At 46.2% G+C, this 19090-nt stretch overlaps 1 protein-coding gene across 1 annotated transcript in view; it reads right to left on the reverse strand.

The window, feature by feature from the left end:
* SAMD12 (sterile alpha motif domain containing 12) overlaps window positions 1-19090 on the reverse strand; it is a 397021-nt gene that overhangs the window by 240063 nt on the left and 137868 nt on the right. The window contains exon 3 of the mRNA XM_036264449.1: window positions 3149-3278. Within this exon, the coding sequence (XP_036120342.1) occupies window positions 3149-3278 (130 nt within the window). The remainder of the gene's footprint in view (window positions 1-3148; window positions 3279-19090) is intronic.

The raw sequence follows: 19090 nt of genomic DNA on the forward strand, positions 1-19090 counted from the left end.
TTTAAGGAAACAGATGAACAGCAGTACTCAGGAAAATCTAAGCATAAAGAAGAGACTCATGCACATCTTTACTGCAGCCTTGCACACAAGCACAGCTTATTTACCAGCCCAGATTATTTCCCTCCCCCGCTGAGGTGCTCATTTCCCAGTGTTCATGAAAACAAAGACAGACGGATTCAACACTGTTTGTGTTGTTTATTTTCCTAGGAATCAGGACAGCACCTCAGAAAACAGCGACGCCTAACACTCATTGCATGCTTACTGTGGCCTCGAACTTCTGTCCCAGCAGCGCTACCAGGCGCAGACCAGCATCATCCCCTTTTCACAGCTGGAGGAAGCTGGAGGACATCAAGTCACCTTCACAAAATGACACAGCTCAGCTGCGGCACCCACTGCCCGGACCTTTCTAAGTCACCCTGCAGTCTGCGTAGGCTGTTGACGGGGGTGCCCTCACCACACCCTGATATTTGATAAGCCTTTTGGCTTTGTTGATTCCAGTCTCAAGGGTATCAGGATTCCCACAGCTTCCAGCATCATGGAGCTGGCCACTGCAGGCTGGCCCTAGTTCTGAAAGCTATTTTCTGGTCACGTAGCACTTGTGATCCCCTGGGAATTTTACATTCTATCTTTGGCCAGAGAACAGGGGAAGAGACTGGTCTTTCGAGGCCTCAAATAGGTAAGGGTCAAGAAGTGGACCCGATGTTAATCGGATGTCATTCTCTCTGATCCCTAAGTCCCCAAATAATTCCCTGCTTTCCCTTCTTGCCAGAAAGCAGGCTGCCCTTGGAATGAAGTCATACTGTGCTTTTGGGCACTCCCGAAGAGCCTAGACGTAAATGACAGTGCAATGCCGGCGTGCAAAAGGTGTCAACAGACGGCTGACTTAGCACTTTACTCACATTATTGCATTTAATTTTCACGACGACGCGCTGAGACAGGTGCCATCATTCTCTCTCATTTTGGAGATGAGGAAGTGAGGTTCAATGACTTGCTCAGAATCCTTGCCAGGATCTCGCCCAAGGTCCCGAGGAGGTTGCTATCTACCCACGCCAGCAGTGTTCCACGGGACCGAGCATGCCGCCGAAAGCGATAGGCCAGCTGTTTGAAGCACAGTCTCCTTCCCGCACCCCCTCTCCTCGTGTCACTTAGCAGAGAGCGTGGAAAGCCATGCCCTTTGCTCCACAAGCACTGAGGCGTGGGATCTTCATTTCCGAGGAGCGAAACGCTCATCCTCTTCCAACCATTAGGAACGCTTACCCTTCCCTCAAGGGTATCTCATAATTCTCGCCCTTAATGAAAGCGAACACTGCTTTCCAATAAGATCATGAAAAAGGCTGCGCCCTCACTATCACAGGCATTAGGAAACATTAGGCAGACATTACCTGATGAAGGCTACCATAATCAGCCGACCGGTGCCCAGCTGATTGATCGCGTGTAGGGGTGGAAGAGCTGACCTTCCGCGGATCTTCTTAGGTTCTTAAGAGAGGGACTAGGAAATGAAATCTGACACCTGGAATCTAAGCACAGTTCCAACCTTGCCCTCAGGATTTCAGGAATTTTATCCAAATGGGCCATTACCTCCCACTGAGAGGAGAGAGGAAGTGAATTAAAGACCTTTTTTCACGCTTAAATTAGGAGTATTTAATGCTCTGTTAACCCAGTTTGCGCTACACTTGGGTGTGTTCCTTATATATTTAAACATTATGGACTTGGTCCTCAGGACTCTATGATAATCTAGTTTAGTGATGTTCAAACTTCAGGGTGATTCCAAATCAAGTTTTCTATACAATGTGAATATAAAAAGCAAAGGGAGTTGCTTTGGTTGACATACCTCTACCCAAGCACACTCCCCGTGCCCCTGGTCCCCTGGCAGCCTGACTGTGCCCAAGGGCTCCACGGAGCCCACTTCGAAACCACCCACCAAGTCCTGCTCCAGGCACAGAGGACCTGCGCAGCTCTCGGAGTTCCAGGGCAAACACTGAACGGCAGCAATCATGCTTTCCAAAGTGCAGGAGCAATGGGTCTGCAGAGAGGATGGGATTTCAGAAGCCAGAGAGTGCGGTGAGGAGAGAGGCACCCAGAACGCGGAGCTCCTCGGAGCAAGGCTGTTTCCACCGCAGCCCCGTTTCCTCTCGGCGCCGAGGAAGGTTCTGCACCACACTCAGCACTCTTTTTTTAAAAATATTTTGTTCAGATAGAGTGGGGGAGAGGGGAGAGAGAGAGAGAGAAACATCGACGTGAAAGGGACACATCGAGTGGCTGCCACCCTCACGACCCAACCAGGGCCGGGGACAAACTGCAACCAAGGTACGTGGCCTTAGCGGGAACCGAACCCGGGACTCTCTGGACTGCAGGCCGACGCTCTAACCGCTGAGCTAAACTGGCCAGGGCTCAGCACTCTCTTGACATTTATTTTTCCTCTTGAAGCCTGGTTTTGGCGCACAGAGCGTATTCCTCAGTCCTATCTTTGATCATGGCGTTTGCAGGGGCGGGGGGGGGGGGGGGTGCAGCATGGAAAGCACCTCAGGGTGGCAGCAGGGCAGGCGAGGTCTGGAAAGACTCCTGTGCTCCGAGGGCCCCCTCAGTAGGCCTATCTTCTTCCCCTTGCCCGCCCCCTCCTCCAAAGGAGGGACTTGACCCTGAGGGCTTTTACAGCTCATTGTACTGACCTTTTTGTGCTCCTTGACCCCCACACATGGATCTCAAAGGCCCTTGATCCAAATGGAGCCTTAATTTGTGCTTTGAAGGAATTCATCTCAGGGCCGGTCAGTTAGTATTATTATATTCACTTCAGAATTCCTACTTAGACATTTTTTCTACTTAGAAGATCTACCTGCTGAACCTGTAACCAAATTCTTTTGAAAGACGTCTTCCCTTTCTTTTCTCTAGGACTGCTTTCCTTTCCTCTGGGAGCCCCCAGCCCCTCATCCTGACTCCCACACATCTTGACATGGGAGGCTAGGAATCCATGCTTCTCTCCAACACGGTCTTGTGCTTGTTAAGTAGCAAGGCTCACGGGGATCTGGAGTCGGTCGCCCCTAAGAGAATCCGTGCCAGAAAGCAGAAAGACGCTATCTCATTGTGAGGGTATGGGAACAGCCAGGGCTGGGGAGAGGGAGGGGAATAGTTTGGAAACTGCATACTTTACCAGTTATGTCATGCTGTTTGAACGACTCGCTGTAGATCTGATACTGACTCGGACAATGTTTCTTCAGCCACTTGCAGACATCCTGCTGCGTCCACAGGGCCACGGGCTTGGACAGCTTCACGGCGGCTGACTACAAATGAAGAAGGAAGAGGAGGTCTGTTAATGCCAGCCCCTGGCCTGGAAAGGCACCACTATCATAGGTCCTAGAGTGCAGTGAGGGCTGCCGGCCAGATTCCCCAATGAAAATATCTGACTGTTGTCTCCCCAACCTGAGCAGACCTTCTCCATACCCCTGAAAACCAAAAAGTAAAGCTCCAGGTAGAGAAGCCCATGGAAATGCCATCTATCCTCAGGTTATCATCTCTACTGGGAACCATCTGCAGGTGGTAGTGTTTTCTGATGAATACTCTGACAACGAGACAATGGGGTTGCTAAGCAAGTCGTTAAACGTTGGGGGGTGGGGTGGGGTAAGAGCTGCCTCCAAGTGGTCTTTCTCTGTATTCCAAGAACGTGTCCATCTTTTGTCCTCTGATATCTCCAGGGCCTAGTACAACACTTGTCCTGGCAGATGCTAATAATTATCTTTCAAATGAACGTTACAGGACTTAGATACTGCATACTAAAGAGTGCATGTCGGCCTGGGAGCTCTGGACTGCGGGCAGCTCTGAAAAGCCCAAGAATATCAGTTATGCCACAGTGGGGGGTTGGGGGAGCAGGAAGTCAATTCCGCCAGCAGGTGGGGAATGGTAATGAGATAATGGGGGCAGCTAGACCTTCTGGGGAAGCAACCAGCCAAGACCCTCCATTGCTCCCTGGATCTTTTAAGGAGGTGTTTATAAAACCAAACCAAACCAAACGGAGGAACGAGGGCCCCCCCAGCCTTTGACAGATGGCAGGTTACAAATACATTTGTTAATTAACAACGATCACCGGGCTCAAGGCTGGGCTTCCTCATGGATCCTAGGCACTTGGCTGAACCTGGATAAGAGCTCAGCTATCTAATTTTTATCCCTCGATCCAGTGTTTGCCAGCAAAGCAGGATGATAATATTGATGGTTCTTTGAAAGATGTTGGGAGGCACACGGACCTGGCCATAAATATCACTGACCTTCTCACTGGGGAGCGTTTGCTTTCACTTTTCTTTCAATCTTTCGGGTGAAGTCAGGGGACAGCCTCAGTTTCCTGTGAGTGTGATTTAACGTCTTTCGAACACCTGCCGACTTGTTTTCTGAAGAAGGGAGGGGTCCCTCCAGTCTCAGCTCCTTCAACTGACAGTGTGTAGTTAGCATGTAACAACTGTTCTGTTTTCCTCTTATTATATTCAGAGTTGCTTTTATTTTATGGCAAATGTACTGTAGCAAAAAAATTTTATTTTAGATAGTATTATCTAATTCGCTTTTAAAACAAAATTGAAAAAAAACAACAGGTCAATTTTAAGAAAAAAATTAAGGAAACGATAGTACGGATAATGGTAAAAATGCTGGAAGAGACGAGCAGCAGGTTTACGGTTAGAAAGCTTAGTGCTCAGGGGTCAGTTTTCATCAGTCTATTTCAGTTGCACGATTCTGTGTGCCATCACTGACAAAGTAATCACTAAAGTACTTATCACTTTTTACTGTGTGATGTGGTTAATTTTTTCTTCCACTCCTGTTAAATGGATAGATTTTTTTATCTGTACATGTATACACATGCACATGTCCATATATCTCTATCTGCTTTTCTTTTATTGTGACTGGCATTCAGTCCGTGATGGCTCTGGCCAGAGGACTATGCTATCTGTGTGACTCTGAGGCTCGGTGATAAAAAGACAGTTTCCGCCTGGCTCACCCTCTCCGGACACTCTTCTATGGAACCCAGCCACCATGCTGTGAGGAAGCTCAGACCACACGAAGCGACCGTGTGTGGGAATTTTGTCCAATCGCTCAGCTAAGGTCACAGTTGACATCAGCCACCAACCCCACCCCCCAGACACATATGCAAACAAGCTTCAAGTGACTCCAGCCACCAGCCTTTGAATCTTTCCACTGAGGTCCCCAGACCCCACGCTGCAGAGACAAGCCGTCCCTGCTGAGCCCTAAGTGAATTCCTGACCCGTATAATCCACGAGCATCATAAACAGTTGTCTTCTACCGCTGAATTTTGGGGTAATTTGTTTTGCAGCCCCAGCAACCGAGACCCTGTCACATGCTCAGTGCGGGCTGCGCAGTTGCAGCAGCTCTCCAGAGGGCCTTGCTCTGCACGGCCGCCGGGAATAAGTGAATGAATTAAAGACATGCAGCCGCTCTCACTGAGTCCGGGCTCGCAGACCTGCTTACTGTTTATTCAGCAGTGAACCTCACGTCTAGCCCTTGCTCCCCTCCACCCACTTGTGTTGTGCTCACATGGCTCCTAATTAACCTTGGCGTCTTCCTTCGACCTGCTGTCCCCGAGTCACAGGCTGCCAGACGTTTGCCCTCTGCTCTCCTCCTTTTGGTGAGAGGTGGGCCTCCGGCACGGATGGTGCAGACCAGTAAAGGTGTTGCTGCTGTTCCGCCTTCCCCTTTCTGCCCGTCATCGTCTCCTTTTCTTTTCATGATTAGGACGCTGGAACGTCGGCTCCTTCAGCTAGAAATGCACTTACCGCCACGTTTCACAAGTCAGCACCTCTGAGTCTGGCGCTTTCCTGCTCTACACATCGCCTTCCGATTAGCCGAATGAATTCACAGCCGACACATCATTACCCTGTCACCCTTGCATGCTCCCTGCAGGTAAAGCGAACCACGCTCTTGAAAACTCCGATAAACCAGCCACAGCAGGCTGGACATTAGGAAGGGAAAGGACAGAGGAGAAAGCTGCGTATACATCAGTGTACTAAACCTCCTGGAGGGTCATGTCTTAACTTGCTCATTTCCCAGGAAACAGAGGACCCTCAGCACCCAGACAAGCCCGTTCCGTGGGAGGCTCCGGTGGAGAGGAACTCAAACGTGCCAAGTCATCTCAGAACTCAGCCTCGCCAGGCCCCCATGTATGCTTCCTTTATATCATTCCCTTTGATCTTAAACCCAGGTGTTCTGAGGCTAACACTTAAAAGCAGAGTTATTTTTCCTTCAGAAGATACTCTTGCGAAGCGGTCATTTGGTTGTCCCTTGCGTGGGCAGCAATACACACAAAGCTTCAGCCATGGACTTCTCAGGCTGCATGGACTTCCAGGGATGTGCCTCCATGCAAACTGCAGAGTAAATCAAAGGGGGAGGGAGAGCATTCCCAGCGTGAGTAAGCGCTGTCCGTCTCTCTAATCAGACAGGGATACAAGTACAGGCTCCGTTTCCCAGCCGACTCCTTGCCCTGGCTTTACTGCGGAATTGCTGTCAGTTTGCTCCTCATCACGAGCCATGAGCCACGTGACGCCAGCTGCCGGGTCTACGGCTGCTCCCAGGGTCCTCAGAGCTGACTTTCATCTGTTCTGCCTGAACTTCTCTCTGCCACACCCCAGGTGCCCTCCGTCCCCAATAGCAAGCAAGCGTTGGGGAGTGAATGTCATAACCCAATGCCTTTCTTTCTATATGCAATGTGAAACAACAATCATCTGTTAACGCACATCAATCTATGTATCGCATCTCAATAGTTCCATAGTTATGGGAACTGCGGTCCATTCCTCAGCCACCCAACACTCACACGTCCCTGCACACCCGATTGATGGCACTTTCGTCTGATGCGCTGTGTGTGTTTTTCCACAACCAGAGCCTAAACCAAAATAACAAGAGTTCATAAAACAAAGAAAGAGCATTTCATATTTATTAGAAACAGTAAACTAATAAAACAAAGGTCGTTCCCAGAGGCAAACATGAAAGAAGCATCCGCCGGGTCTTTCCCAGGCTCGGTCCCTGCAGCATTCCCGGCTTGCAGCTCGGGGGCACTGGGTTGCCGGAGGCAGCTTGTGATTCCAACCTCTGTGCATCCTGACACCAGGCAGAACTCAGGCATTTCCCTTCTGAGTTGGTCCTGGCTTTTCTACACACAAGCAGAAAGTGCCTTTACTTTGTATTTCACAGGATGACCTCACTTTATGCAAAAAGGCACATTTTAAGGGAAAGTTTGTCTGCAAATTGCTTCTTTTTTTTTGCAAATGATTCTATTTTAGACAATAATTTCAGCTATGCTTTATAGCAATTTCTGATTTATAGATAAAACTAGAAAGAACTCTTAATTTTCAAATTCTTTAAGGTAAACTGGAAGCTTTTCTGTGAATAAAATAATTCAATGCTTTCAAGAAGTCTGTTATGGAAAGAACACATACCGAAGTTTTCAAGTTGGATTTCATTTTGTAATCCAATGATCCCATATCTGTTTTGTGATATAAATTCCTGTTTAAGTTATTGGGTTTTGATTTATGAGAGAACACTGCAATTTTAAGCTCCCAACGGCGGTACACTCCTAACGGGTAAGCGTACACGAGGCCCGGAGAGTGGACTGTGGGAAAGCAGAGACAGCAAGAGTGTGTACACCCACTGGAAGGACAGAGCTCATGGCCACATATCAGAAGTGGTAAACACCTGCAGCATCTCATTTACAAGCACGTGTCTGCGAGCTCCAACACCCCCTCTTCCTTTTCTAACCACCTTGCCATGCGATTCTTTAGTTCCGTCTACTGTTTCACTGGCTTTCATTGTGTATGGAATCTTACTCAAGGTTGGGGGAGGGGAAGGAGACTGGAGGGGGAGAGAAAAGAACATACACACAACCACCCAGCAATGGCTACTTAGCAGGTTTTGATGGATTATAATAAATATATTAAGGGGTGTGTGTGTGTGTGCGTGTGTGTGTGTGTGTAAACTTTATTTGGATAAATAAAGACTAAGTATAAATACCCTAATAGAAAATAATTACTGTTTTTTTCTTTTCTCTTTTTTGTGGGGGAGGGGTTGGGGGGCTATAAAGATTTTGGGAAAACAATGATCTAGATTCAAGACTCTTCCTGAAAATTTGTGGTATCAGAAAACGTATCCTGTGAAACAGGTCACTCCATTTAAAATGGTCATTTACATTGAAGGCAAAAGCAGACTCCCATCATCTTTCCTACTGATTCTTTTTTTTTTTATTAATTTATTTTTGTTACAGATGTTTCTCCTTTTTCCCCCACTGATTCCCCCCTCCCCGTCCCTCCCTGCCCTGTCCCCAGTTTGTTGTCCATGTCCATTGTTCATGCACACATGCATATAAGTTCTGTGGTTTATCTCCCCCCCCCCCCTTCTGGGGATTGTCAGTCTGTACCCCACTTCCGCGTCTCTGGGAATACCCCCTTCCTCAGACTGTTATGTTCATTATATTCCACAAATAAGTGAGATCATATGAAACTTGTCTTTCTCTGTTTGGCTTGTTTCACTTTAGGATGATACTTTCCAGGTCCCTCCATGTAGTCTCAAAGGATAAGAGATCTTTCTTTCTTACCGCTGCATAGTACTCCATTGTGTATATGTACCACAGCTTTTTTATCCATTCATCTACTGATGGACACTTGGGCTGTTTCCAGATCTTAGCTATTGTAAATAGTGCTGCTACAAACATGGGGGTATATATATTCTTTCTGATGGGTGTTTCAGGCTTCTTAGGGTATATTCCTAGAAGTGGGATCACTGGGTCAAATGAAAGTTCAATTTTTCAGTTTGTGATTTAACACCATATTGTTTTCCATAGCGGCTGCACCGGTCTGCATTCCCACCAGCAGTGTACTAGAGTCCCCTTTTCTCCACACCCTCGCCAACACTTGTTGTTTGATGATTTGTTGATGGATGCCATTCTGACAGGTGTGAGGTGATACCTCATTGTTGTTTTAATTTGCATCTCTCTGATGATTAGTGATGATGAGCATTTCTTCATATGTTTCTTAGCCATTTGTATGTCCTGTTTGGAGAGGTGTCTATTTAGTTCCTCTGCCCATTTTTTAATTGGGTTCTTTGTCTTCCTTTTGTCCCACTGATTCTTAAGTCCTGTCTCTGGAGCAATGCCAGACAAATCTCACCATCCACTGCACCAATTTCCAGTTTGCACATCATATTGGCGCTCGTAAGATCTCATGCCTTTATTTATTGTTTGTTTGTTTGTTTATTTATTTATTTATTATGCTCACCTGAGGAGATTTTTTCCATTTTTTGTTCAGATAGAGTGCAAAGGAGAGAGAGGGAGAGAGAGAGAAACATCGATGTAAAAGGGACACATCGAGTGGCTGCCACCCACACGACCAAACAGGGCCGGGGACAAACTGCAACCGAGGTACATGCCCTTAGCGGGAACCAAACCCGAGTCTCTCTGGACCGCAGGCCAACGTCATAACCGCTGAGCCAAACCGACCAGGACTCATGTTTTTTTATTTTTATTTTTATTTTTTTTATCCTCACCCGAGGACATTTTTCCATTTTTTTTTCAGGTAGAGTGGGAGGGAGAGAGAGGAACAGAGAGAGAGAGAGAGAGAGAGAGAAACATCGATGTGAAAGGGACACATCAAGTGGCTGCCACCTGCACGACCGACCAGGGCCAGGGACAAACTGCAACCGAAGTACATGCCCTTAGCGGGAACCGAACCCGGGTCTCTCTGGACCTCAGGCCGATGCTCTAACCGCTGAGCCAAACTGGCCAGGGCAAGGACTCATGTTTTTTTTAAAAAACCATGGTATATGTTAATGAATCCCCACTTATATTTCCTGCTCAGTCCTCTCTTCAAACTACTACTCATATATTCAGCTGATGACTTCAGTTACATTTGCATATCTAGTAAACATTTCAAGTTCAACATGTCCCAAACCAACCTCATGTACTTCTCAAAATTGCCTTCATCTCACCTGAAACTCTGTATTTCCTGTTGCTGAAGCCCCAGATTGTGGGTTCATCACAGACTCCCTCCTTTCTCTCGCATTCCACATCCAATCTACTGGAAAACCCTAGGGGTCTACCTCCATGCACATCCACACTCCAATCCCTTTGGACCACGAACAGCGCTACAATCCTGATCAGAAACACTACTACGCTGCACCTACTAGGTCACTTCATCCAGGTACCTAATACACCTAAGGTCACTCTGTTCTCCCTTGCCCTCATTTTAAATCTTTACACTAGTTTACAAGGCCTCAAGCGTTGGCTCCGCAGTGTCTGATGTCAGCTTTACCGCTCTTCCCTCTCACATTCTGCCCCCCGCACCCCTTGCCCTTGCTCACAAATGCCCACTGTGCCCACTTCTTGTTTTGCCTGGAACGCGCCTCTCCCAGATGCCTACACGGCGAATTCTCTCACTCCCTCCAAGCCTTTCTTAAATACTATCTCCTCCAGAAGTCCTATTCCATTCTCCCTATTTAACAAATGCAACTCTCCTCCTTCCGAAGCTTCTAATACTTATCTTTGTTTTAGTTAATCCTCACTGGAGGATATTTTCCCATTGATTTTTAGATGGAATGGAAGGGAGGGAGGGAGGGAGAGAGAAAGGGAGAAACATAGATGTGAGAGAGACACATGGATTGGTTGCCTCCCCCATGACCCCAACTGGGGCGGGGACTGAACCCACAATCTTGACCAGGAATTGAACCTGAGACCCTTCAGTCCTTGGGCTGATGCTCTAACCACTGACCCAAACCAGCCAGGGCTTATTATCATGCTCTATTGTCTCCATCACCATAACAAGTATCATCTCACACACTGCACAGCTAAGTTATTTTGTCTATTGTTTATTATTTATCTCTTCCCATGTCCTTGCAACCTCTACAAGGGCAGGGATCTTTCTTGTTTTGAGAAGAATCCAGGACTTGAGGACAGTGCCTGGCGCAGAGCAGGCACCCAGTGATTATTTGTCAGACGCCTCAAAGAACTGTCTGGTTGGTCATCATATTTCACAGCTCCTACCCTTGAGTGTCAGAAAGCCGGTTCAAGTCCCAGCTGTGTTCTTGACATTCCCAGGCTGGGATTAAAACAGCCTCTGCTCTGATTAGATTTCTCCTACACTAAGCCAAAAAAAGAGTCATTCTAGCACTACCATTCTTAGCGAGAGAGCTCACATTTCTGATCCTTAATATTATTCTTACTCTGACACGGGAGTGAAGTGGTGAAAAGGGCGTGGCGTTTGGGGGCACGCAGACCCGAGGGCCCGCTGTGGCATTCACTAGCATCGTGACCTTGGGCCCGTCACGGGACCTGTCTGAGCACGGGCCTCGGTACGCCGGCCATAGCGCCTGTCTTGCTGTTTGCGGAAGGGTTAGCACTGCTTCTGAAGCACTTGGAAGTGCTTGCCGCATACTGTGTGCTCGGGAGGGGCGCCTCCACACTCTGGAGGGCACTGCGTGCTCTCCTGCCGGCTCCCAGCCTGCGTGGGGACACAGTGCAGCGCAGCAGAGCCTCTGGGGTCCAGCCGACTGGAGCGGAGTCGCAGCACTGTGAGATGGTGTTAGGTGCAGAGGGCTAAGACCCACAGAAACACAACTGATAAGGAAGGAGTAGTAAAAGGCAGCAGGGAAAGGTGGGTATAAGAACAAGAGAAAAGCGAGAAAATATAGAAAAAGGGAAAAAAAGAAAGACAGAAAGATAAAGATACCAAACGAGGAGAGGTAAAGGGGAGCCCCTCCTTATCCAGGCTGGGCTTTACTGCACTACACAGATAGGTCGCACTCCGTGTCTTCCAGGGACAGTCACGCCAGTTGTCTCCCTGACTCCGCCAGCCCTTTCCTGTCTCCAGGCACCACTGCTGGCAAAGTTTCCTAATCCCACGTCAAAGCTTCATCCCAGACGCCCCAGGCACCTGATGGCGCTATTTGTCCAGGAGCGCCATCCAGATGTGTAGCTGCTGCTGCTGCTCACCAGCTGTGAAGTGAACACTTGCACACCATGCTGGCAGGTTCTGCTGCCTCCCGAGTGCATGCTGGGCATCGGGGTTCTAACAATAAAAGCTCACAGGGGGAATGCAGAGACGCACAGGCAGTCAACAGGAAACATGTCTCTGGCATCCCAGATGGCCCTGGGTACCAAGGCCTGCTCTTCCTAGCAGCCCAGATTGTTGCTCCTGTCAAGACAAATATGGAGGGAGAGGATCACAGTGTACTGTGTGTCTGCTCTGTCTCAGCGTGGCAGGAAAACCCATCACTCATCCGCCCAGATCCGCCCACTTGACGGGAGATGCTGTGCATGCAGGTGCCCAGCTGCATGCACGCTCTGAGCACGACCTCCTGGGCAAACCCCTGTGCGAATGTTGGATGAGTGAAACCATGACAAAAGCAAAAATGGAAACAAATATGAACCATAAAAATGGTTATTGATCATCATCATCATTTCATATCTCTACCACAATTCCTTTGGAATTACAATGTAGTAGATCGATAACAAAAATGTTCTCAGTGCAAATGGACCCTCTGCAATATGACCTGAGGTCTGTCAATCACAAAGTGGCATCTGTTTCTCCATTGCTTGGGTCTGGGGGAGGGGGAGGAAGGGAAGGGGAGCCTTGTGGCCTGCTTTGTCAAAGAACAAGATGGAGGTGATGATGAGCCAGGTGTGGGATGGTTTCTGAAGAGGTGTTTTGTGCTTGTGTGTTCATTCTAGTTCCTCTGAAATCACTATGAGAACATGCCTGGGAAAGTCTGACCAAATCAGGCTTGGGAACATGGTACATAAGCTTGTGAATGCCATTCCAGACACACATCATAGTTCCAGACACACATCCATAGATCTAGACACACATCCATAGTTCCAAACACATATATACTTCCAGACACACACCATAGTTCCAGACACACATCATAGTTCCAGACACACATCATAGTTCCAGACACACATCCATAGATCTAGACACACATCCATAGTTCCAAACACATATATAGTTCCAGACACACACCATAGTTCCAGACACACATCATAGTTCCAGACACACATCATAGTTCCAGACACACATCATAGTTCCAGACACACATCATAGTTCCAGACACACATCATAGTTCCAGACACACATCATAGTTCCAGACACACATCAGGGTTCCAGACACACATCATAGCTCCAGACACACATCAGGGTTCCAGACACACATCATAGCTCCAGACATATATAAATTGTTAGATATTATTTTATAATACTGCACATGGAAATAGTTGTTTTAAATACTTTAGATAAACCACTTTTAATCTTCCCAACAACTTATGACATAATTATTTCTTCCAGTGTACAGAGACACGGGCTCCGAGCGGTGAAGCGACCCGCCAAGGTCACACTGCCAGGGAGCTCAGCCCCGTGCTCACGTCGTATCATTCGGGCTTGACGGACACAGGGAACGAAGGACGCAAGCGATCTTCCTGACGTTGCCAGTGCAGTTGCTTCCTTTAGTGAATCAATTAAGAGAAATCGGATGGAAACAACCCTTCCTCGGCCTAACCCAGGTAGGCAGGCGAGACCTCATCGGCCCCTGGTCCAGAGCGCGCTCCACTCTCCTGTCGCGGGAGGGTGCACGACACGTCTGGGCAGTGCTAATCTTGCTCATTCCAGCACCAACAACATGTGCCTAAAAACACCTCTGCCCACCTTACAGTGTCTGTGAGGGTCACAGGAAATGCGTGGGAAGCTGAGCGCTTACATGGTTTGACAGAAGAGAGGGCTGACGGGCCCTCGGGGCTTTGGGCCCACTGTGCTGTTGGCAGTCAGGAGAAAACTGCTGCTGCGACTGTGTTTAGCAGGGGCACAGCGGGGACCGGGGTTTGGAGAGCCTAAAACTCTACCATCTGTGAGGGCAGGGGTCAGTTTATGCAGAACTTCCAGTACTAGTCTTCCGGAGTTTTCAGAGAAGCCTACAGGAAGAATGGCCACTGCCCAGTTCCATGATGTCTCCGTGGTAAAACAATGTGTCCATGTGTTCAATCCAGCCCATAAAAACGTGATTCAGTGGGGGCTGCAATGGACCAAATGTCTGCATTCTCCCAAAATATAGATGTCAAAATGCTAGCCCCCAATGTGACTGTATTGGGAGAGAGGGTCTTTATGGAAGTAACAAAGGTTACATGAGTTCACAAGGTGGGATCTTGATCCAATAGGGCTTGTGGTGTCATACTGGGAGAGAACTAGAGAGCTCTGTGTCTCTGTGCCAGGTGAGGACACAGGCGGACGACTGCTGTCTGCAGACAGGGGAGCTCCCACCAGAATCCGACCATGCTGCAACGCCCTGATCTCAGACATCCAGCCTCCAAAGCCATGGAAAAACCGATGTTGCTTAAACCCTACCGTGTATGCTGTTCTGTTATAGCAGCTCGAGTTGACTAATACAGGCGCAAACTCTAGTTCAGATAAATGAGTAAATTCAGCCCAATTATTGAGAATCTAAGATTCATAAACCTTTGAAAACCTCACCATATCCATATAGTAGGGAAGAGGATAAAATGGAGATGAGATGAATTATAACACAACTAAAAAAAATACTCTTCTTACATATTTACATTTCAAATACTTCTATTAAATGACAGAACATTTTACTAATTAACAAAATTACTTTTATTTTTATAAACTGTTTTTCCAGAATCCACATCCATGCACACGTCTTTATGGCCACATCTCGCTCTAATAAAAATTTTACTTAGCCCAAGTGTCCATCAGTAGATGAGTGGATAAAAAAGCTGTGGTACATCTACACAATGGAGTACTATGCAGTGGTAAGAAAGAAGGATCTCTTATCCTTTGAAATGACATGGAGCGACCTGGAGAGTATTATGCTAAGCAAAACAAGCCAAGCAGAGAAAGACAACTATCACATGATCTCACTTATTTGTGGACTATAATGAACTAAACAAACTGATGAACAAAAGAGACCCACAGATGTAGAAGTAGAGTACAGACTGACAAACTTCAGAAATAGGGGTGGTGGGAGAAGAGATAAACCACAGAACTTATAGGCATGTATGCATAACAAATGGACATGGAAAACAAAGCTGGGGACAGGGTGGGAGGGAACGGGGAGGAGGGTGTCAATGGGGGAAAAAAGAGAAACATCTGTAACAAAAATAAATTAATAAAAATAATTTAAAAAATAAAATTGTTATCATGATAAAACAAACAACTTTAGCAACTTTTATGCTTCTGTCATTTTCCTGGTTACTGTTTATCTTTTTATGGTTATCAAAAGAAAGCATGCACATGGTTTAAGAATAAATTATACAAAGGACTTGTCATGAAAAACACCACTCTCTTGTCCCATTTCTTCTCACTGGAAACTGTTAATATTTGTTAAGTAAAACACACACGGTCTGGTCAAATTCAAGTGTCTCCCAGGTGCAATTTCCAGGGGCAACCTCTTCATAGTTGTTCTGTTCAGTCTCTCAGAGATCAGTCTCAGAGAATTATTTGTGGACACCTTGATGACAATGGTCAGGAATTAGCACACATATGGTGGCTCCTTCTCCCCTCTCCTTGGTTTCCTTTTGGTATTATTAATTTTAATTCTTAACTGGTTATTTTTTGCCATGTAATTTATTTCCTCAACATTATTTTGTATTGGTTTCAGGTATACAGCATCATAGCTAGACTAGCATATGCTTTACAAAGTGTTCCCTTTATATTTGTAGTAACCACCTGGCACCAGACATAGTTATCACATTACTGACTCTATTCCCTCGGCTGTACTTTACATCCCCATGACTCTTCTGTGACTACCCATTTGTATGTCTTAGTCCCTCCCCTTTTTCACCTAGTCCCCCAACCTCGCTCCCATCTGCAACCACTGGTGGGATCTCTGTGTCTAAGTCTGTTTCAACTTTGTTCATTTATTTTGTTATTTAGATTCCACATATAAGTAAAATCATATGGTATTTTGTCTTTGCCTGACTTATTTCACTTAACATAGTACCCTCTAGGTTCATCCACACTGTAGCAAATGATAAGATTTCATTATTTTCTATGGCCAAGTATTATTCAATTTTATATATATAAATGTATACACACACACACACACACACCACTTTTTAATCCACTTGTCTATTGATGAACACTTAGGTTGCTTCTATATCTTTGCTATTGTAAATAACACTGCAATTAATATAGGAGTGCATATATTCTTTCAAATAAGTGTTTCAGGTTTCTTCAGATATATTCTCAGGATCGCTGGATTGTAGGGCAGTTTCATTTTTAATTTCTTGATGAACCTCTACACTGGTTTCAGAGTGGCTGCACCAGTCTGCATTCCCAGCAACAGTGCACAAGGGTTCCCCTTTTCCCACATTCTCGCCAACACTTGTTAGGGATTTATCGATAACAGCCATTCGAGCAGGTGTGAGGTGATATCTCACTTGGTGTTAATTTGCATTTCTCTGACAATTAGTGATGCTGAGCATCTTTTCATATGTCTATTGTCCCTCTCTATGTCCACTTTGGAGAAGTGTCAATTCAGGTCCTCTGCCCTTTTTATTTTTATAACCTTAAATAATATATTTAAATCTATATGATTTTCCAAATAAAGACTCGTTTTAATTTTTTTCTATGTGTTCATTTCCTTTTTATGTTTTCTGTACTTGTTCCTCTCCTTCCAAGCCCCACCTTCTGTCATCCACAGTATTGTTTTTATATGGTCAAGGTTAATCACACCTATTTTCCACCCTACGCACTCTCCCTGATTTGCTATGTTATGACTGTGGATTGATTCAACGTTAAAAAAATCAATAAGCTGCATTTACCTTATAATGGCTGTGTAAACACTGTTCAAATGCTGGGCCAATTAGTCTGGTTTGGATTATTTTCCCTTGTACTACATTCTCAGAAGTCCAATGTCCTAAGTGCTGAGAACCTCAAAGAAGCTTCCCAACATGAAAACCAAAGAGATTTTCCTTATATGTCAGGAGTTGTTTAAATTCATGCCATAGTTTCCTTTTCTTTCCTACATACTGTCCCTATCTTGCATCACCGTTGGGGTCAATAAACTATGTGAAGGTGACTCTGCAGCACTGGTCTCACGCCACGTGCTCCAACTCGGCTCGTCCTCGACCCTGAAAGAAAATCGTGCACGGAACACACTTCTTTCGCTTTTGTGCCCGAGGCATAAAGAAAAGACTTTTTGATAAATAATCCGTTTTCCTCTTTCTCACTCCTGGCCTCACATCCGGAGCCTCCGACGTTCTACAGTCCAAGTCCCTGGGCTGCCCTCCCCTCCTCCCGCATTGCTACTGCCGTCTGGAGTTTACGTCCCTTCCCTGTCATCTTTCAATGGCATTTGGTGGAAACAGCAAATGGACAACTGTGCCCACCCAGTTTGTCATCTTATATGTGCGATCTCCGCATCTACTTATTTTCAAAAATTGTGATTGAGGTGTATTTCATCCATACTAAAAATGTATGTCACACATACGTGTACCCACTGAAAAGCTAATAACTTAACCATCCCCCTATTAGTAGACATTCGTATTGTTTCAAATTTTTGCTACTATATATTTTGAAAACCCTTAGCCTCCCCCACCCCTCTTCTACCCCAGCTACTGTTCCCTGTCTCTGTTTTCTTTTTAATTTTTTTTCTTTTATTGATTTGAGAGAGAGGGAAGGGAGAGGGAGACAGAGATGCAAACATCGATGAGAGAGAATACTGACTGGCCGCCTCCTGCATGCTCCCCACTGGGGATCAGGCCCACAACCTGGGGGTGTGCCCTGACCGGGAATCGAACCGGCAACCTCAGGTCAACAGTTTCAGCACTTTGTGCCATCACTCCACTTGGGGTTCTCTCCCCACTTTTCTACTGAACATGCTCTTGTCACGGCCACTGAGACAGGTCGCTAATTCCGACATCATTTCTTCCAGCATCACATCCTTCACTGCCTTCTCCTTCCCCTTCTGATAAGATCCAAATCCCATCTTCCGCCTGCAAAGCACTCTCCGCCTCTGTTTGCCTGGGTCTCGATGATCCAAGACCCAGACATTCCTGTCTTTTTTCAGTCCCTGCGACTCATGGCGCCCATCCCGACCTGAGGGCTGGTAATGAAAGCGAGCTCTTCTCGCTGGTGTTTCCAAGGCTGGCCTTGGCTTGTCATTGGGATCTCAGTTTAACTGTCATTTCCTCGGGGCAGTCTTCCTTGATCACAACTAATCCCCTAAATATTTCTAATGCATTATAGCCCTTATTGTTATCTGATAGCTTTCAATTTACCTTTTTACTGCAATATTCCCTGCACCTAGCACGCAGGCACGAAGTGAACATTCTTTAGATGAACGCACTGTACAGTAAATACAGCGCTATCTCCGGCATCTGGATGGATTCTTGGTGATATGGTGATGTCTGAATTCTAGAAGTGAGACTGCAGCATCGTGCTTTTTCTATTTGTGTTTTTGCATAGCTTTTCTAAAAATAGACTTTATTTCCAGTACGGATTTAGGGTCACAGCAAAATTGATGGGTAGGTCAGAGATTTTACATATATTCCTGACCCTGCACATGCATTATCTTCCCTATTATCAACATTCCCCACCAGAGAGGTGCGGTTCTTACAGCTGACCCTACACTGACACATCATCATCACCCCAAGTCCACAGTTCACACCTGGGTTCACTCTGGGCGTTGCACATTCTGTGAGTTTGGACAAACATATAATGACATGTATCCATCATTACAGTAGCACAAAGAGTAGTTTCATTGTGTTAAAGATCCTCGAAGCCCAGCCTATTCATCCCTCACTCCTCCCTAACCCCTGGCAACCACTGACATGCTCACTCTCTCCATAGTTTTTCCTTTTCCAGAATGTCATATGTATGGAATCATAGAGTATGTAGCCTTTTCAGATTGACTTCTTTCATGTAGTAATACACCTTTAAGTTTCTTTTCAGGGATTGATAGCTCATTTGCTTTTAGTGCTCAATAATATTCCATTGCTTGTCTGTACCACAGTTTTTACTTTTTACATCCCTTTCTCTACTGGAGGACATCTTGATTGCTTTCAGGTTTTGGCAATTACAGATAACGGTGCGATATGAACCTGTGTGCA

The sequence above is a fragment of the Molossus molossus genome, unplaced genomic scaffold (genome assembly GCF_014108415.1).
Source record: "Molossus molossus isolate mMolMol1 unplaced genomic scaffold, mMolMol1.p scaffold_m16_p_16, whole genome shotgun sequence".
NCBI lineage: Eukaryota > Metazoa > Chordata > Mammalia > Chiroptera > Molossidae > Molossus > Molossus molossus.